General features: G+C 40.1%; 3 protein-coding genes across 3 annotated transcripts; 1 reads left to right on the top strand and 2 right to left on the bottom strand.

Moving 5' to 3' along the window:
* Positions 1-1,202: 1,202 nt before the first annotated feature.
* Positions 1,203-5,207, bottom strand: LOC145491672 (alpha-1A adrenergic receptor-like). Its single transcript, XM_081470903.1, has one exon. The coding sequence runs from the start codon at positions 3,226-3,228 to the stop codon at positions 2,347-2,349; it is 882 nt and encodes a 293-aa protein (XP_081327029.1). The 5' UTR covers positions 3,229-5,207; the 3' UTR covers positions 1,203-2,346.
* Positions 5,208-5,675: 468 nt separating this feature from the next.
* LOC145491671 (dynein regulatory complex protein 9-like) lies at positions 5,676-14,890 on the bottom strand. The gene is made up of 13 exons (XM_081470902.1): positions 14,780-14,890; positions 14,212-14,411; positions 12,805-12,910; positions 11,868-11,934; positions 10,251-10,379; positions 9,558-9,639; positions 9,319-9,414; positions 8,352-8,417; positions 7,665-7,739; positions 7,365-7,448; positions 7,116-7,163; positions 6,212-6,313; positions 5,676-5,957 (listed from the first exon to the last, which is right to left on the bottom strand). The coding sequence occupies exons 2-13, from the start codon at positions 14,395-14,397 to the stop codon at positions 5,832-5,834; spliced, it is 1,167 nt and encodes a 388-aa protein (XP_081327028.1). The 5' UTR covers positions 14,398-14,411; positions 14,780-14,890; the 3' UTR covers positions 5,676-5,831.
* A 103-nt stretch (positions 14,891-14,993) lies between these two features.
* On the top strand, positions 14,994-19,998 carry LOC145491669 (G patch domain-containing protein 1-like). The gene is made up of 5 exons (XM_081470900.1): positions 14,994-15,532; positions 15,783-16,040; positions 16,379-16,520; positions 17,218-17,704; positions 18,206-19,998. Exons 1-5 carry the CDS (start codon positions 14,996-14,998, stop codon positions 19,587-19,589), a joined length of 2,808 nt encoding a protein of 935 aa, XP_081327026.1. The 5' UTR covers positions 14,994-14,995; the 3' UTR covers positions 19,590-19,998.
* Positions 19,999-20,024: the final 26 nt, after the last annotated feature.

Raw genomic sequence — 20,024 nt, 5'->3', positions numbered from 1 at the left:
ACCATGGAGATCGAGAACAACAACAAGATCGCCTTTCTCGACACGTCAGTTTACAGAGAACCTGATGGCCGCCTTACCACCAGTGTCTACAGGAAACCAACACATACTGATCAGTACCTAGCGTATGATTCACACCACCCTCGTTCAGTAAAGCGCGGTATTGTGAAGTGTCTGTACGACCGGGCTAAACGCCTCGTCACCAAACCATCAGTAATCGCTGGAGAGAAGAAACATCTGTCATCTGTACTTGTTTCTAACGGATATCCCTCCTCTTTTGTACAGAAGATCACAAAGGCACGAACAACCCCAAGAAGAGAGCCTGTCGCGGAATTTAAATCCACCGCCGTTTTACCTTATGTCCAAGGAGTTTCGGAGTCTCTCCGCCGCTGTCTAGAACAACAAGGCATTCGCACCGTCTTTAAGTCCGACACGACACTTCGGTCACACTTAGTGCGACCAAAGGACACCGTCAACCCGGCTAAACAAGATGGTGTTGTCTACAGGATTCCCTGTGAGTGCGGCAAAGTCTACATCGGGGAAACAGGGAGATCTATGCAGGAGAGGATCAAAGAACACGACAGGGATATACGACTCGCCCGAACCCAGACCTCCGCCGTTTCTGAACACACCCACGAGACCGGCCACTATCCTATCTGGAATGAGGTCAAGTTTATTGATCGAGATCCTCACTGCTACACACGTAGGGTCAAGGAAGCTATTCACATAAGACTTCACCCTAACAACATCAACAGGGATAGTGGAATTGAAATTCCTGAAGCATGGATACCCACGATCAAGAAACACAACAATGGGAGAACGGTACAACAGCGGACCACTGAGGGAACAGCTACTCGCCGGAATAATGGAACAATAGGAGGATCGAAATGCACCAATCACAGCCGACCTTTGTGATATAAATGATACCGTGCAATCAGTCGACCTTATCGCCTGAAGAAGACTAGCAGTAAGCAGTCGAAACGTCGCGATCTACATCTCAAGTGACTACATCGTGAGACAAACGATAATACACCTTATTATTGCATCTACCACGATGAATAACAACAACCTTTTCCTCGACATGGAAAATATTTTGTTCAGTGCAAGTTAATTCTTAATTTTTTTTTCTTTTATTTATTTTTTTATTTAAAGTAACACATCTTTAACAAGTTACACGTATCACAAATTACAAATTACAATAGTATGGCTACTAGTTAATACTTAATTAGTTAAAAACACTTTTATCGCATGCTTCAACTTCACGATCGTATCTCATTATTATGTGTCATTCGATCAAACTTAGTTTTTCTATTGGGCTACTCAAACGTCACTAAAGTTGACCAAACATGCAAAGCACGCGTGAACGCACTGCTCAATCTAATCTTTTATTACTACTAGTCTTTATTCAGGAAGTAAACGGGACCAAATCATAATGTGGTTCACAACTAGGGACATGGAGATTAAAATAAGTTGAAATTAATTAGCACTGAAAACAGCGTCATGTTTTAAAGCTGACAGTGTCACACCAGGGTCAAATGCAATAAAATTAACTCTAAAAAGATATTTGCAGTGAAAGTTAAAAACCGACAAAGAATAAAAAAATAAGTTAATATGAGGGCCTTGCGAGGCAGATTGAAATTCCAATTTTGTTGCCAATGTATCTTATTCTGTTTGAAGGTCTGCTGCAAAGTTAAAAGATTTTCAATGCTACACCGTACTACACTTGTAGAGGATTTAAATGGGGTGTTCTTATTTCAGTTGCCAGTAAATTTTGGAAATTTACTAGCTATCCGTTAAAAATTTCCGCCCATTTCTCGGCTAGCCGTTAATTTTGTAGATCTCGAGACTCACGCCCCGTCTACTCTACGCAAGAGAAATTTCAAAACGCAATAATCACCAGTCATTTTGGATTTTTCAGGTTTGAGGAAAACTCTGTCAGGGGAATCACATGGTTATTGTAACGTCGTCGTTTTCGAAAAACTCCGTTTTCAAAATGTTTTCCGTGCGTACTAAAATGCAAAGCCCGCGTTTTCAAATTCCTCCGTTCGAAAAGCTCCGTTTTCGTGACGGATTAGTGTGGACGGTAGGCCTAGCCGCGGAAATAAAGCTGCGTTTTCAAATTTCTCCGACGTAATGTAAAAGGGGCCTCAGCCATCGGTTTATAAACGTGTTATTTCTCAGCTGATGTATAGTAAAGGCTAAAACAATTTTCAGCTAACAGTTTAACTCCATCTAGACCCGCAGAATTATTTTTTCAAGTATTCAGTCAGCATCTTAACAAATGTCCGGGACCGAAAAGATCTGTTAGTTGCGCCTATGATATCATTCCCTGATACTGTGCTGAGTCTTTCACGCCCTGCTTAACAACACTGTTATGGCGCGTTTGAAATCTGTCATTCGTATTGCGTAAATCCAAGGATTTATCGCAGAAGAAGTAAACGACACAACTGCTGCCCAAAACCAAGCCATATTCAGTTTTACTATATGACATTGTCTTTGTAAGGCCATGCCTAGAAAGTTTACCACAAGCGTCGGCAGAAATAACGCAACAAAAACGCCAGTCAAAATTGCAAAGGTTGTGGCTACTTTTCTGTTTTTCAACTTTTCCGCAGATGGCGTTGAACGGTCGAAGGTGGGCTGTCTGTTCAACCGAGAATTTTGTTCCTTAACAACCAAGTAAATACGACAATAGCAGAAGAAAAGCACTGCTAAAGGAAAGAAAAATGTCACAAAGGAACCAGCTATCCACAGTTTCGGCAAGTCGCTGTACGGAAGGTAAAAAGGAATGGTAGCAAATAAAACAGCGAAAATCCACGTGCAAATAATTGTCCGAAAGAGTCGCTTGGTCGTTATCACCTCTGGGTATCGCAGAGGGTGAATAATGGCGACGTAACGATCAGCTGCTACAAAACACAAATTAAAAGTTGTAACAGTTGTAGTTAACAGCCAAACAAAAGTTTCAGCGTTCTTTAACTCTTGAATTTCTTGAAGAGAAACAAAGCCACTTAAAGCCACGTACAAGGAGTTAGCAAACAGACCTGCAGAGAGATCGGCACAAGCCAGCGAGCCAACAAAATAATTTGAGGTTGTCTTCTTAAGCGAAGGTGTTTTGTACAATGCCAGAAGAATAATTGAGTTACCAATTATTGTCAAAAAGCCAGAAACGCCATTTAACGAGGCTAAAATGACAGAAGAAGTGGTAGTCAAGTTTAGCGAGCAATTTTCCTCCATGTTCCTTTACTCTTCTGCCTGTTCAGTTTAGAAAGACAGGTGGTTATTGCAGCTGGTTCCATCAGTAATTATCAAAGCAAAACGTGAGACGAATAAATTTCCAGACGCAACATTTGACAACAAAATAAGCCTTAGGGACTAATTGCCGTTAACTTTTTAAGCAGTATAAAGCGATTTTTATGTCTAATGTTAGTGGTTTTCTCTAGAAATATGTGTTTGCATGCAGGGAAGCTTTTTAAAAGAAGAAATTTACTCTCACGTCGGTTAAGTTAAGTCATCACGTAACACGCCAACACAATATGGAAGCTATACACAACTTAGAATAACACGATTTTGATATAATTTCATCAGCCACTTTGAGATTATGCCTTTCCGTTCATTTTAATGTTAAAACCTTGGAGTCGAGTTAGAAATTCAATAGCGTGGCAAATAACCTGTCACAATCGAATAAATTTTGCCTGAATTTGAAATCAGTGATCTTCCTCTTCAAAAGGTTAATGTGATTTTCTTCAAAAACCTGCAAGTGTCCTGTTAAAAATGTAGACACTATAAAGAGCAATGGGCAGAAATTCATATCTGACTTTGAAAAGAGAGAAATGAAGCAGGTTGTTTCTAATAACATGAAAATATCCGGAAATATCTCGTCCGTGCTGTTCCACCGGGTAATAATAGCTCATCGGATGAATAATTGACAATTATTATGACCCCACGTTGGATACCAGGTGATATATAACAAACGGTTGTTATAATCACGTCTTATCGAACAAGAATGGAATAATTGTTTTATGAATTCTTCTATCGAACGGTTACGCATTACTTGCAAAAAAATTCGGGACATTAAAATTTCGGACGTTTTATTTTGGACATTTCATTTCGGACAGTTTTTGACTCACTTCAGAGAGATTTCGAACACAATTTTCGAACACTGCCGGAACTTAGCTAACGTAAATTTACGCCTACAAAACACGTTTTAGACTGAAACATAGTTTTCCTCGCAAATCACTTCCAAAGTTGTTTACATAATGGAAAACTGTGTCAAACGACAAAAGATTCACAGTGAAATCCGAAGTACACCAACGGTCCACAAAAATCTGGCCGTATTAACGGGGTGGCCGTATTAAAGGAGTTCTTGAAATAAGAAAATGACTGACTGAGCTTTACTTTGGGCCAGAGTAAAGTGGCCGTGATAACCAGGTGGTCGTATTAACGGGGTGGTCGTAAGGCGGGGTAGTAGCTTTGCAGAAAATTATACGCCTTGCTAAAGTGAAATGTGACAAGAGTTCAGTCCTTGTTTACGCGACTTTATTAGTATTATTGTGAGGCTCAGAATCGATCGAGTTCACTCATGAAATACAAAAGGATAAGATCTAAATGTCAGGTTACAAGCTTTAGTAAAGGACTACGCTTAATTTTACGCCGAAATCTGGTTTCACTTGCTGAAAGATATTGTTTTGGGATTTTAGGGCCGTAGCGAATCCGCTTAACGAGTGAGTAGTTTAGTTTTCTATTTATGTTTGCACTCGACCCTTTGACGCAAATTGTGTTTTAAGTGTAAGAATAATATTGCATAACGTGACGCATTTAGCGTGGGAAGTGTCACGTTTTTCATGACGGAATCTATATTGGTACAAAAAGCAGTTTATTTTCGTTTTAATTTAAGGAAGCGGATAATTAAAATGCACGTCCTGGTTTTACTCTTAAAATAGAAAATAAAATGGGAACCCGCAGTACAGGTATGGTCAGGGATTTTATTACTTGGTCACGCGTCTAGCACTGACTGAGCTAAGTTAGCTTTGGTGGTTAGCGGTACTTTGTTTGTGGTAACGTCTCTGACCTACGACTAATATGACTTCATAAGGTTTCACATCTCCTTAATTATCCTCCTACTGTTGCGTTTGCATTATTTCGTAACAATGCCAGAGGGCTCTATCTTCATTTATCACCTCTCGAGCTCGATACATCACGTTATGTCATTGCCTGTTTGTACGCCGAACTATATAGCCTCGAGATGCAAGTTGTCCACTTCTTTTGATTTACATCACTGTGAAATAGAGCCAAAATATTGTAACAATCTTTTGCCTCATTCATGATTTTTTTTTTCCAGGCTACGACCCTGGTTTTGGATCTTCTCATGAATTTTTTTACACTTCGTCATCTTCATTCCTTCGCTGGCTTTTTGCTGTACATCTACAAAATCTATTTCGATTAAATGCGTCCATTAAACTCTAGGTGGTTGAGTTAATTGTGACCTTTTGTAGTTTCTAGGATGGCCGATATTTTTCCTGAATGCGTACCAAATGTGCTGCTGTCAGCCATTTTTTCCGACAGAACTTTCCACTAAGCGACTCTTCCCGCACTTATTCTCCATATACGGTCAAACACAGGTATAACGGCTGGTAACTGAGATTCCGTGAACCGATCAGAACGCTAGAAATGCATTATCCGAAAACAAATTTTAAACCATCACGTAAAAAAAGGTCTCCTTTCAAATCGATATTTTTATTGAAAAATTTACACAAGTTTGAGATGTTACCATAAAGCTGTTCATCCTATACAAATGATTACAATTTACTATACAGCGTTGTTTAGTGGTGAGGTTTGAGTTACTTCTTCTTCTTCTTTCCTCCCTTTTTTCCGGATTTCTTTCCCTTTTTTCCTTTCTTCTTCTTTTTCTTACTGTACGGTCCTAGCTGTTTACGCACCATGGTCCCCCTCCACCAGGACTGTAACTGAAAGAAAAGGCAAAACCATGCTTGAGCATGTTGAGCATAAATTTAGTAGCCCGCTTTCCAAACTCGTCCCTACACCCCGCGCGTTTTCGGTCAGCCGCGCGACGCCTTGGACGAAACAAAAAACTGGAACCGAAAGTCCTATAGCACTACGACCCCCCATTTAGCGACCAAAACAAAACGGCTATCTAGTGGGCTTTGAAGCTTTTAGAGCATGGTAAACACGGAATGGCAAAACCTTTTTTTGAACCTACTTTTGTAGCAGCCTTGAGTTCCTCTAGTTCCTGCTCTGCCTTTCGTCTGGCTTGTTCCTTAGCAACACGGTCCTCGATCACAACCTTTTCATAATCGGAATACTGTGGATCAAAACAAACGTTCAGCTTACAGTTGTAGACGACCATTACTTATAGAATTTCGTGTTAGACTCGACATCAAGAGTTCCGGGTTCGATTCACAGCAAGGGATCATGTTGTGTTTCTGGGCGAGAGAAATAAATTTATCTGTTTAGTATCACTAAATCAATCTTCTTGTCTTGATATGCTGCCCACTGCTTGCATCACGAGAAAGACGTGCAAGTTATTCCTTACATGTAAATTTCAGTTCCTTTTCGTCACGCAATAGGCGAAAAAAGCCGCCATCACTTACACATTCTTTAGGGATTGACAATCGCGTTGGGCAAATGCATGGTTAGCGATTTGTTTTATGGAACGAGAACGAAATGATTGAGTTGTGTTATACTCTTTAGGAAAGAGAGAATATTTTCATTGTTTCTATCGCGTTTTAGTATAAATCTACTAGCATTCTATCACGACTGGCCTTCTCTGATTGGCTACGTTACTCACCATCTTCTGTTGTAGATAGTGAGTAGCGTAGCAGTGAGTGCTTGTTAACAAACTGGCGACCGCTTCTTTGAGTTTTTGAAGTGTCCGTGAAGAGGATTTAGATAAAGTTCTGAACCACTAGTAGACCAGTTATAGTAAAACAATTAGATTAGTCGCTCTCGATTTCTATCGCGGGGTAGTTGACTTCGTCACTTATCCCGCGATAGAAATCTGGAGCTCATAGTCTAATTGCTAAATAAAAACACGGGTGAAAGTCTGAGAGAACGACAAATGCTGTAATAAACTGGGTTACCCACTCATTCATCAACTTTCTTACCTTTTGTGTGAGTTCTTGAAGCTTTGCGAGATCATTAGCTTTGGAGGCCTAAAGAATAAATGACAACAAAGATAAAACATTTAATTCTCCTTACTCATTGCTATGCATTTCTTTGAATGTCAATTTTGAGAATTTGGCAGTACATCAAAACTATCTCCTGGTGATCATTTTCTTTACTCTTATTTCCTGTCTGCTTTATAATCCATCGATATTGTAAGGAGAATTTAGATGTTTTTTAGGACGCCAAACCTTCAAAACATCCAGCTCATGTTGTTTCTGTTCCACATCTCTATCATATTTATTCATCCAGTATTCCACTTTGTCTTCCAGTATCTGCGAAAAATAACATGAAATCTTCACATCAATCTGATTTAAAACTAGACTAAACCTGTATGAACTGCAAGAACGTCCCAAAATTTTCCAGACAAACCGAGGGATCTCAGAAAAAAAAAATTGGAGAGAATTTTCTCAGATACTAACACTGTATTTTGCGCTTATTCTTCTCAAAATAACGGGGAAAGCTTACATTTGAGTATATTTTTCACTTACTTGGTGATGTTGGCGTAAATATGTCTCAATTTCGGAATTGACGCGAGCTTCTTCGTCTATTTTGTAACGCAGTGTCTGCCAAACGAAACGAAACGAGAACAAAACGTAAAATTAGGGGAATTCAGCAGATTAACAACTCCCGTCACGACTGCATAAAAACCACTAAAAGCTGTTACACGTACAGTGATAAATATTGCACTGTGAAGGATGGTTTGGTCGAACGAGGAATCACTCCATAACCTACAGCTTCTTCCACAAAACCGTGACAAATGGTGTAGAGTTGCACAAGTGATGTTCTAGGCAAATCTAAAGCTGAATAGCTCAGCTGAATTGGATTATGTATTAGTGAATGTGCAACTTTGGTTTAACGAACTCTTGTTTGTCACGTCCACTGTCCATTTGCCTAACTCGTTCATGAACAGCAAACAAACAAAGGGTTTATTCATCAGTATGTTTTCAGGGGATGCTTAATTGCTGTCTGTTTGTGAAGCAAAAAGTCTACAGATTGTCTTCAGAAAAGAAACCTGAACCAAAACGTTTTTTTTGTCATCTCCTTTCATCATTCTGTATCCAGGTTACCGCACACTATTAGCTTTTGTTGCTGATTCAAACTCATTTAACGTCGGTGGTGTTTCAGATGTCTACATGCATGACTTCATGTACGGTACAATGAACTGTAACTTGTACCTCAAGATCTTCCTTCAGAGCGTTCTCCCCTTGCTGACAGCGTTTCTGTGTGCAGCTGACGCGAACCTAAACAGAGAAAGGCACAGCCCAAATGCTGTTAATTTGAAAAGTGAAGTAGGCTCACTGGCTATTGACTGTAGAAAAATGGATAAAAGTCTCTTCCGGCTACATTTGTGGAATAAATACTTAAGGGAGCTAAGTAACGGTTTGTGCATCTTAAAAAGTTCAGCCTAAATTTTTTTTAAGTTCGTTGTTTGTAATCCGTGTCAGTCTGCTCCATCCTTAACCATCCTTGTTCCTTTAAGGGTTATTATTATCTCTTCAGTGTTTTTCTATCTCAATAAACTACTATTTTCAGGTTTCCTTCAATTGAAAGGTAATTCTGTACAAGGCCAAAATAACTCAAAATACCGTAACTGAGCTCCTTTAACAGTCACCATCAACAACTAAATGACAAAGAACAATTTACGTTTTGCTGACTTCAAAGGGAATAGAAAGGAAATTTGAAAATGTGATACTCATATTTCAAGTTTCTCCCCATCATTGGTCACTCTCACTTAATAATGGCTTGCTATTATTTGTCAAGGGAGGTGCGGTGGCCTCATGGTTAGTGCACCAGACTCTGGATCAAGCAGCTGGGTCCAAACCCTGGCTGGGGACATTGTGTTGTGTTCTTGGACAAGACACTTTAGTCTCTCTATGCCTAGGTTTATAAATGGGTCTCGGCTAATTTAATGATGGGGGTAACTCTGCGATGAACTAGCATCCCATCCAGGGGAGACTAGAAATACTCCTAGTCGCTTCATGCTACAGAAATCGGAATAAGCTCTGACCTAAAGGGCCACTTGGCTCGTATGCAGACTTTATCTTATTATTTTTCAAAAACTGTACTACATGTAGGAAACAATTACTAACTGAGTTTGTTATCACAATAAGTAAGAGTGTGCTACAGGTTTGAAAATTTTACCTCAGCATCTTTCTTGATGTACTTTCCTTCCATGCTTGTTTTGGCCTTCATTTCTTGTAACTGATCTTTGAGATGTGCAATCATTTCATTTCTTTGCTGGTTTTATTCAAGTAAAAACATTTGTTAGCATCTTCAAATTGTTTTAATTTAAAACTCAACCCACATCTACCAATGAATAATTCTTCAAAGAAAGTCGTACTAACCAAAAGAGTTAAAAAGGAAAGTTTTTCGAGACTCACTTGTATTTCACTTTCTTTTTCCTTTTTCACATCTCCCAGTTGCCTTTGGAGAGTTTTCACAAGTCTGCGGCTTTCTTCCTCCCTGTAAAGTTACACAAAATATTAATATAGATAGAAGTGAATCCGTTATTAGAATGCCTAGAATATCAACAAACTATCCACAACTCAAAAGGTCTTGTTTTACATTAGCCTCCTAAGTGTCTAGACGTATGGTACTTTGAGCTTGTCACACAATCTTTGAGATATGTGTGACAACCGTCACACAATCTTTGTGATAAATTATGTGTGGCAACCCCCTATGAGTATCTGTGTAGGAGGCTAGTTTTAGCCTTATTATCCTCAAGGAACCAGAATCAATCACTCAACAAATCGGAGCAAAAACACGAAAACACAAAACCTTAACTTATCATATATTGGTGTATGTCTGTTTTCCTGCCCTTTGTACTGGTCAATGTTTTTCTTTCAAGTTGTGATAGTCAGATTCTTACTTATAGTCAATTATTTGTATGGTAACTTAATTTTTGTGATTGGCCAGATCGTTGATTGAATGATTTGGATAGTTAGCAACTACACAAAGATTGCTGACAAGAACATGTTTACTTGAAGGAAAAAATTAAATTAAAGTGTGCACTGAGTATTTGTTCTCATCAGACACACTCAATACATCCTGAACATACAGTAAATAATACGTACTTGAGTATAGTTTGCTGAAGTCCTGCTTTCTTTTCTTTCTCTGTATTTACAGCTTTGACAAGGGAGTCAAACGATCTGCTGCCAACAACCTCACTAAGTGTCTCCTCCATAACTTCCTGGAGGAATTTTCTGCACAAATAAGAAATTGTTGTCTTAACATTATGTTTTTCTAACTGTACATGTATGTATAATATAAAGCAGAAAGAATCTATGATGTTGATCTCTGTTCAGTAGAACAGGTATAATATATAGATTTAGGCCAGCCTAAAAGCATAGCTCCTGGACCGCGTTGTTCAGAGCCAAATAACCCAGGAGAAGGTAGAATTTTGATTTCAGTTTTGTAGCTTTGCGGCGCGGTTTTCTGTATATTGTTTGGCCTTCTGTTTTGAGTTTTAATAATCACTATGTACACAAACCAAAGCAGCCAAAAAACATTTGTATAGAAAAAAAAGTTATAATTCGGTTAACTTTTAATCCTTGGTTAGCGTTAACCGACTTCCGAACAGTCCTGCACTGTTTTCAACAAGTTAACCTCAGATGAGCCCGCGATCCAATCGAAAACCAGCACTTGGTCAGCGGTCAACTTTAAAAAAACACGCGACCTCGATAAGCTGTAAACTTGAGCCCGCGATATGGTCACGTGATACTGGTCAGTGGATACCTTTGTTTGACAGGTGTCAATTGATCATAACATGGATGTCCAATATCAAAGAAGTACACGGTAAACCAAGACTGCATGTCTCTGTCAACCTATTATTTGGAGTATGGCGGCCATGTTGCGCGACTCCGTCGTCGTCGTCGTCGTCGCCGTCGTGCGTACACGCCCACGAGCAATACCGCTAGCCATGATGACCATGAGAAAATCAACTCATGGGTTTCCTTTTCTCTCCTATATGAGTATGGGGCTCCGCTTGGCGGCCCTTTGGGCCGCCGGAGCTCCGCTATCACAGAAAAAATCAAAATGTGGTAAGAACATACCCAGTTATCGCCTTGTGTGCCCCCCCCCCCCGTTCTGACCACATTTTGCATCATCTGTGATCAATTACTGAACAGACAATTGGCAACATAGAACCTAGTCGTTAATTTTGCCTCCATTGCGGTACATTATAGAATTGTAGGCACGCAGTGTGTGCAGAGATAGTAAAGCATACCTAGTCAGCTTTGTACCTAACAGTAGTTATACATGTAGCTCTCTTCATACATGACAATGCATACTGCTAATTAATGCTTGTCAATTGAAAATACTATTATATTGTTGTCTCTTAATGCAATGCAGGGCTGTGCTCTAGAAGTGCCCAGGTGCCATAGGGGACTAAATTTTGCCTTTGGGCAACTGGAAAAACTTACTTTGTTCATGTAACCTTAAGTGCTGGGCACTCAGGATTTCATGGTTAGGACCCTTTGGGCTCCTCAAATTTTTTTTTTTGACCACACAGCCTTGCTATGGAAACTAGAAGGACAAGAAGAACCATGGTTACAGACTAGAGGGTTTCAATCCACTGTTCTTCCTTGTTCTTCCAAATGCCCTAACACTGCCGTGTGTCAAACCTATTACATGTAATCCTGTAGAGGTTAAAATACTCAGAAATTAAATAAAACATAGAGACTTTAGGTTACCTATCTGCTTGAATTTTTGATAGACTGTCATTTGTCAAGGGGTTTTGTCTGAAACTTCTGTTTAGTGCTACACAAGGATAAAAAACATGATTAGAGAAAAAGACAGTTAAATAAATGTGTCCCAGAACACTAGGAACACCATAAACTGGGAAGTAACAACAATATTTCAAACACAGCACTAGTACAAGTCAATTTTTGTGTTGTTACTTAAGAATTTTGATTTCTTAGCACAATGCTGAGTATAATCAAGTCCTCAAGTGACACTGATCCCACATACAATTAGAGATGGATTTTGGTCAGTGTTTGTCCTAAAAGGTAACTTGTATGCAGGGCTCTCCGTTGTCTATGTTCACATTTTGTATCATGTAAAAGATGTGAAGGTTATTCCTTACAAGTAAATTTCACCTCCTTTTCACTACACAATTGGTGAAATCTTATGCAAAATTATAAATGAACTTTACTTCAAAAATTAATATGTCAAGTAATTGGTTAAGAGAATGTGAGGATTGGAAAGAGAAAATGTTCAAGCTCAAGCTCTGGCTGACTCACTGTGTTATATTCTTGGGTCCCTGTGTTGCATTCCCTCCCTTCACCTACGTTTACGCAGTACTAGCAAACTTTTACAATGGGCTGAAGGTAAGGGGGAGGGGTAGCCCACAGTGGAACAGTATCGTATGTACATGTAGTTGTTTCCTGTTACAGAAACTGGAATTAGGCACTTATCCGGTTTACAAGCTATGCAGCCTTGAAGAAAGACTGCATCTTTTTTATCCCTAATGAATACCAAGTCAGTTTGGGATTCTGATGAGTTCCACTAGGTACTTAGACATAGAACATCCCAAAGGAAGCAGTTCTTCTCTCAAACCTTCTTTCCCCCCACAACCCCATTATCCAATCTCACTGACAGCTAACACAGCATCATTCACTCCGTACATACCATTGGTGCTGTCTCGTAAAGATCTTGCCACAGAAGGCAGTGAATCATCCATTACTCTAAGCTGGCTCTTGTGGTTGGAATTGGGATCATCTCTATTACTCATAAGCTGTAACACAAGTAATAAAATCAAATGAATAAAACAAGAAAAGAAATAGAAAAGATGGATTGAACATTTCAAAGGCTCTGTAATGTAATTTTACGCATTCTCTTGGAGATAATTCCTCCAAAAAGATCAGATTTGGAAAAGGTCAAAACACCAAGAATATGAAGGGATCACAAACAGTTGTTTTCAATTTTTATTCTACAGTGCTAGCGTAACTGAAAATGTATACCACACCCCAACCCCATGCCTCTTCTCAAGCTACAGCCTCAACTGCCCTAAGACAAGGACAGTCAGACAAGGTTCAGTCACATTCCAAAAAAACCTGTGTTTTCCCTAATTACTCTTAACAACTTACACATGTATTATTTCATGAAAAGTAGGCGGCTCGGAAATCGAAGAAGCCAGTTGTTTAGGCAGCTGCCAGCACTCAGTGAGAATCCTGTATATATGCTATTGTGGAATCAAGGCTGTGCTCTAGCAGCGCCCGGTTGCCTGAGGCGACCGGCTTTCATCTTCGGGTGACAAGAAAAACATACCTAGTCGCCCAGCCGGGCAACCTCCTTTTTGAGATTTAACTTAGAGATAAAAACAGTCTCATAATAGTAAATTTGACTTTCCCTTTTTGATTTCTTGTGTTGCATTCAAGTTTACAAGGCAAAATGGCTCAATTCAGAATGTTTAAATAAATCTGTGAAGTCAAAACATTGGTCGTTCAATGGCTCGGTTCAGTGCGTACGTTTAACACTGGCCTGCAGTGATACGGACAGCAGTTTCCTTGTTTACTTTGTACAGCGTCAACAAAAAGTGTTCTTAGTTCTTGTGCTTTGTATATTGTGCATGAAAAATCCCTAATTGAAGAAGAATGTGAACTATAGAGGGAAAAGAGGGAATTGGAAAAGGACTTAATTTTTTACATATAACAAAAAACTTTCTTTGTGGACTTTTGATAACAGTATTATAAAAAATTACTTGTGAGCCTTTATCTTTGGCATCTCTAAATAGGATAAATGCCCTAGAAACATACAAGACAAATTATATTTCAGGGTCAACTGGTTATCACATATTTATTAATAATGTTATTAGATAATTATAATTAATTAATCAATTGATTATCAATTAATTAAATTTTTGGATATTTTTTTGTTTTCGTTCGGCCCACCAAGCTTGACTTCTGGGCACCGTAGCCTACAAGGTTGGGTGCCCGAAGGGCTCCCTAGAATTTTTTCTAAGAGCACAACCTTGGGAATGCATAAATGTTTGGGACTGGTGCTTTTTCACCTTCATGCACAATCTCTGTTTCTCACCACTTCATATCTGGACTCTAGATCTCTTTGATCCTGCAAAATCTGCCCCAGTTCATCGTCCACAATTTGTGCAGCATCCGGCTTTCCTTCCAATGTCGGTGGCATGATATGACCTAAGATCGCCAGCTGATCTACGCAGTCTTCTAACACTGCTGAAATGTGGATTGCATCCAAACTGGACAGCATTTTGAATTCGAAACCTGGTGGAACGTGAATAAAACTTAAACGAATCAATAATCTGAACTAAACCTTGCTGCAGAAAACAGTTATAAGCTTGCTTAAGACTTATTTTGTTCCAACCAATAGATCGAGGCACTGGATTTCATAATCACTCGGCAAATTTTTTTTTTTTTCACTCTGTGTTTGAGTAAGAAAAATGTGCTTAAAATTTATCCAGCATTTCATAAAGGAATGCGTAAGACGCGAACAAATGTCAGCGTAAGTTATAAACGAAAACATTGTTCGTATAAATGGTCGACCGCAAATACGAAATTTCCCACTTCAGAAATCTTATATTTATAATCAACACTGAAATAAAAGTAAAACTTTCTCTTAGTTTCTTACTTACGTGAAAAATCTATCTTAAATATGCTTTTCTGAGGAGAATAAATGACGAATTGATCGCAGCTAACAGATTCGTGTCTTCTTGCCCGCCATCTTTGCTCGTAACTAAGCAACCTTCGTTTATGTCGCCGTTCATAACAACGAATGATCCTTTGCGCGAGGGTACTGATCAGCGGTTTGTCAGGTTGATTTATGCGCTGTTTACAGCAGGTTTTTCAAGATGGCGGCAAGCGACGATGAAGATACGCTCGCGAGTTTTGGAACTCCATTTGAACCTGTAGAAGAAGATGCACCGCGCAAAAAGGCAGTTCCGATACACGAGCAAGTTGTTACAGATGCTGAGGGAAGAAGACGATTCCATGGCGCTTTCACGGGCGGATTTTCAGCGGGATATTTCAACACGGTTGGGACGAAAGAGGGTTGGCAGCCATCCACTTTCGTATCATCTCGCTCGAAAAAAGGCGAGCAAAGAGCACAGAGACCTGAAGATTTTATGGATGATGAGGATATGGACGAGTTTGGAATCGCGCCCAAAAGAATTGCTACAAAGGAAGAGTTTTTATCCCAGGGAAGTGAACAGAATCGACGTAAACGTGTCGTAACTTCTGATTTGTCAGAAGGCATTATCCCAGGGGGACCCCTACTACAGGACCTCGTAGTGCCAGTGAAAATGTCCGTGGGAGTCGAACTGCTAAAGAAGATGGGATGGAAAGAAGGACAGGGAGTTGGAGCTCGTGAAAGGAGAACCAAGAAAAAGGTGAAAAATGGAAGCTTGGCAGCTACTGTGAAAAAGACAGTGGCTATAAGTCGGCTTATTAGAGGGAGACTTTGGGGGTTTTGCCAGGAGACATCACCTTTTGATTCATTGAAGTACAGCTTTATAACTTCTGTTTCCTGAGAGGTCTGCTAAGTTCACTGAGAGCACAAAACATAAAACCATTGATTGAGCAGAGTTGGCATGTTAATTGAAAGGTGCAGTAATCAAGAATAATATCTTTGTTTTGTAGGTGTATGGTTGCTCTCTGCCACCGGGTTTATCTTCGTCACAACCAGCAACGGGAAATGATGAAGAAGAGGACATTTTTGCAGTTGGTCTGCTCTTTGCACCGAAAGATGTTGAGGTGTTCACATTTACCCCAAAAGATGATAAACATGGACTTGGTTACAAAGGACTGGACCCATCTACTGCACTGTTTGGTCAAGACAACTGGCTTGGAGTTGATCCTGTATCAACTAGAGTGGGACGGAAGGGCATCTCTGGGGAGGTATATTTTACAGGCAGTGCCTTGCATCCCGTTTTTAAGCCCCCTCTTTTCATGTCCTCTTTCTCTATAGCTGTCAGTCTAGCTCACCAGCCCAGACATGAAGTTAATAGGGAGAAGAATCAAAGTTATGCTTCACTTCCTCTTTTAGTAGTTCTTTTATAGTATTTTAAACTTATTTTCTTCTCATGTTGTCAACATCTGCTAGACAAAATCTTTGTGCATAAAATCTGTCTCTGAGTATTTTACCTACTTCTTAACACTTGGACATTTTATCTACTGCCACTTTGTCTGTGTTAACAGAGCTTGACCTTGGTATGTTTGTTGCCTTTTGTACATAGGCATTTGGTGTAGGTGCATTTGAGGAGGCTGACGATAACATCTATGCTGTAGACCACATGTCTAACTATGACATAGAACTCGGGGCTGATACAACTACTGGACTCCATGGCTGGACTGGCCCTCCTAAAGAAAATACTAGAGGTTAGTTTGAGAAGGCCCTCCCAATGGTGTATTAGTTGCAACTCATTTAGTGTTGATGTTCTAACTATAACTGGAAGTTAGCTTCCCTGTGTACAGGGCCTTTATCAAGGGCCATAACGTGTAACTCCTAATATTATATGTCAAGCTCCATGAGTGGACAAGATGAACCAAATCCTGTGCTGTGATTGGCTACCTGAGCGAGCAAGATGGAGCTGTCTTGCCCACTTGGGACTACCCACCATGTCCCGCAAGATAATTTTCCCTGAAAACCATATAGTAAATCCTTTATCGACCAAGCTTCTTCGGTCAAGATGGCTGGATATTGGCCTCATTTTTGTTTTGGCTGTTTATGCATCTGGACTCTGTCTCAGTCCATAAACACACAGAAAAAGAACTTGACTAATATCCAGCTATCTTGACCTCACATTTGGTCAATAACCCATATTTATGGCTGAGTATACTTGATGGGCCCTTGATGTTTGACTCAAAACTTAATAACAGCCATATTCTGAGCATAATTAATGCATTGTCAAATACTCAGATGTCAAACATACTGAAAGTCATCAACTAGAGGATGTTATTTTGATATACTACCAAACTCTCAGAACATGCATTGAGGGAAATGTATGGAAATCGGTAAAGATAATTAACATTTCAATCATGAGACTAAATAGTTGATTTCTTTCTTGGGACTTAGGTGGTGCATTGTCAATTTTTACTGCCACACCCAAAGCCATGGATGCAATGAAACCCTTCCCTCCCCCGGTGGTGCCACGAGGCTTTGACTGCACTCACAAGTTTGCTGATTCCATAAATGAATCAAAGTCCTCTAAAGAAACTGCTCAAAACAGAAAGACTCTAACTGCGTCAGACAGAGGAGAAATGCTTGGAGAAGAACCACTCCCAGCACCTCAAAAGTCAGTGTTTGAATATCTCTCCGAAGAGGATAAGAAGCGAGTGTTGTCAGTATCGAAGGATAAGGCAACCAAGCCTTCCAGCACAATGCCTTCTACAGTAAAAGGTTCTTTATCGAGTGATTCAACGCAAAAGAGTTGGTCGTCCAGCCGATGGAGTAGTCATAATAGTTTTAAACCGTTTATGAAAGACTCGGCCAAACAGGCCCGCTACGAAGAGTTTTTGAAACTAAGACAAGGAGGGCAGGTTTCTCAACAGGTTCACGACAGGTAAGCAACAAAAAATAATGCAAACTTCATTCCTGAATCAGCATCATTCTTTGTTCGCAGATTTCCTACATGTAGATCGTAGTCTCTTCAACAAGTCCTTTAAATGTAACATCTCAAAGATTTTACTGGGGCCTTGGTTTCTGTGACAACGGTTGCCAAGTCGCATCGCACCGCTTAACGAAGACGAATTGGCGCGATAACTTTCGGTGCACAGTGCTCTGATCGGTTAAGAGTTATCGGAAACTGTTCGGGTTCTTACGAACATTACCTAAAAACGTGCACTTTTGTTTTTTGATTAGATTAACGTTTCTCTACTTACAGACTCTTGCTTTCTTTTCCTTTGAACTGTTTCTCCCCCTTCAAAATTGTTTCATTTAGTTTCTTTCTTGCGTTGTAGACGAATCTTCTTTTTGGCCTCGTGATTACATAGGACGATATTTGAACTTGTCCTTGTTTTGTTTGTCAAGAGTGAGCACTCACGATACATACCTTGTCTTGCAGTGGCCTGACGGAGTGGGAGAGAGAACGCGAAAAAGAGGAATTTGCCCGCTCCGCCGCCTTGTACAGACCAATGAATTCTACAATGGCGGCCAGGTTTACTTCGGCTAAACAACCCGACGACCACAGAATTGTGTACGAAGAGGTACCAGCTCAAGAATCGTCGGGTTCTTCCGACCAAACAGAAGCGGCCAGTATGAAAATGTTCGGGAAATTAACTCGGGATACCTTCGAGTGGCATCCCGAGAACACCTTATGTAAACGATTCAACATTCCTAATCCATATCCAGGTTCTCGTGTTGTGGGTGTACCTAAAATTCGGAGGCCGAAGTTTACACTCGGAGATCTTATAACACAGCCACAACCCCGTGCTTTGACTTACGAGCCATTGCCGACGATTTCAAACGACGACAGTAAGTCGGAAAGGCTCGGAACGACATCGAAATCTGTCGATGAACCGATACCTTCCGATTCAAAGTCGGCAAATTCCGAGTTAGCGACGAAAGCTTTTGTAGTGCCGTCCGTAACCACGTCTGTTGGTAAAAAGGGGATAGGATCAAGTGATACACAGCTGAGTGAATCACAAGAAGACAAAACGAAAGAAACACAAAATGAAGGAGTAAATTCTGCTCCTAAGCGGCCAAGTATGGATTTGTTCAAAGCAATATTTGCTGATTCATCTTCGGAAGAATCGGAAGCGAGTGACCAAGATGACGGCGAGAACGAAAAAGCAGAAACCGAACCCATATCGATTCAAGCTTCGGAGAACAAGCCTCAAGAAAAGGCTTCGAGCAGCCATGTCGATTTAAGAACTGAAGACAACAACTTAGCTAGTCGATTTACTTCTAATCATAGAACTTTAAATCAGGATTCGCCTAGCAAGCCTGCTGGAAAAGAACTAAAACAGACTGACATGCAAGTTGTAGTGACTGAAAACGCAAAAAGCGATGAAGTTGAATCGGCTAGGGAAATTTTCGGGCCAGCACCTCCGTCCAGCGGGCACCAGCCCTCTTCTTCGCGTTCTTTCTCCAGAGAAAAACACAGCGTTGACAAAGCACGGAATAAAGAAGATTCTGAACGTAGAAAACGGAAAGAAAAACGAAAAGACACAAAGAAAAGTTATTCTGATTCTACGGACAGTGAAGACGAGTATCGCTCGAAGCACAAGCATAAACACAAGGAGAAGCGAAAACACAAACACAAGCATAAAAGTAAACATCGAGACGACGAGAAGGAAAGACTTGACAAGAAAGCGAAAGGACGTGATTGCTCTAGCCAATCATTGGGACAAACTCGTGTGTCAGAGGATAAACAGATTCTTAGTAAGCTAAAGAATCTGCAGAATTTAAAAGCGGGAAAGAGAATGCGCGCAGCTGATTTCATGTGAATGTAGTGTAGGAGCAGTCATTGTTTTCCCGCTTATACCGTCGACGAGAAACGAAAAAGGCGAGTGAATGCATAAAATGGCCGCGCGAAATTTGAGGACTAGAGTTTCCTTCTCGTCTCGCCCCAGTTTTGTCACGGTCATTGTGACCAGCTCCCAATTGTCAATTTGACTTGATAGTAATTTTGGATACTAATCATTTTTCAAGTTCAAACCAAAGCGCTGTGCACGAGACTGGTAAATAACAAGTGTTTAAAATGTTTTTTTTATAACCTTGCGGTATACACGCGCTTTGCGAAAGTAATTCAATAGACTGTATGTCGCACTTTGACGAAGAGAATCAAAATGATCGACATGTTCCCTAATGATACATGTGTCCTCTTGCGCAGAAATAAAATGTTTCAACTTATTTGATGTCTCAAGAGATCATTGACTGAG

The sequence above is a fragment of the Orbicella franksi genome, chromosome 7 (assembly GCF_964199315.1).
Source record: "Orbicella franksi chromosome 7, jaOrbFran1.1, whole genome shotgun sequence".
In the NCBI taxonomy this organism is placed as follows: domain Eukaryota; kingdom Metazoa; phylum Cnidaria; class Anthozoa; order Scleractinia; family Merulinidae; genus Orbicella; species Orbicella franksi.
The sequence above is the reverse complement of the archived record's forward strand: the minus strand, read 5'-3'. Positions and strand labels throughout refer to the sequence as shown.

Excerpts from the sequence above, each read along its gene's own strand:
- LOC145491671 (XM_081470902.1), bottom strand. The coding sequence starts at position 14,397 with ATGCTGTCCAGTTTGGATGCAATCCACATTTCAGCAGTGTTAGAAGAC. Across the intron at positions 12,911-14,211 it reads TAGAGTCCAGATATGAAGTG|CTTATGAGTAATAGAGATGA; the intron begins GTGAGAAACAGA and ends CTTGTGTTACAG. Across the intron at positions 7,164-7,364 it reads ATGAGCTGGATGTTTTGAAG|GCCTCCAAAGCTAATGATCT; the intron begins GTTTGGCGTCCT and ends TTTATTCTTTAG.
- LOC145491669 (XM_081470900.1), top strand. The coding sequence starts at position 14,996 with ATGGCGGCAAGCGACGATGAAGATACGCTCGCGAGTTTTGGAACTCCA. Across the intron at positions 16,521-17,217 it reads TCCTAAAGAAAATACTAGAG|GTGGTGCATTGTCAATTTTT; the intron begins GTTAGTTTGAGA and ends CTTGGGACTTAG. Across the intron at positions 17,705-18,205 it reads TCTCAACAGGTTCACGACAG|TGGCCTGACGGAGTGGGAGA; the intron begins GTAAGCAACAAA and ends CTTGTCTTGCAG.
- LOC145491672 (XM_081470903.1), bottom strand. The coding sequence starts at position 3,228 with ATGGAGGAAAATTGCTCGCTAAACTTGACTACCACTTCTTCTGTCATT.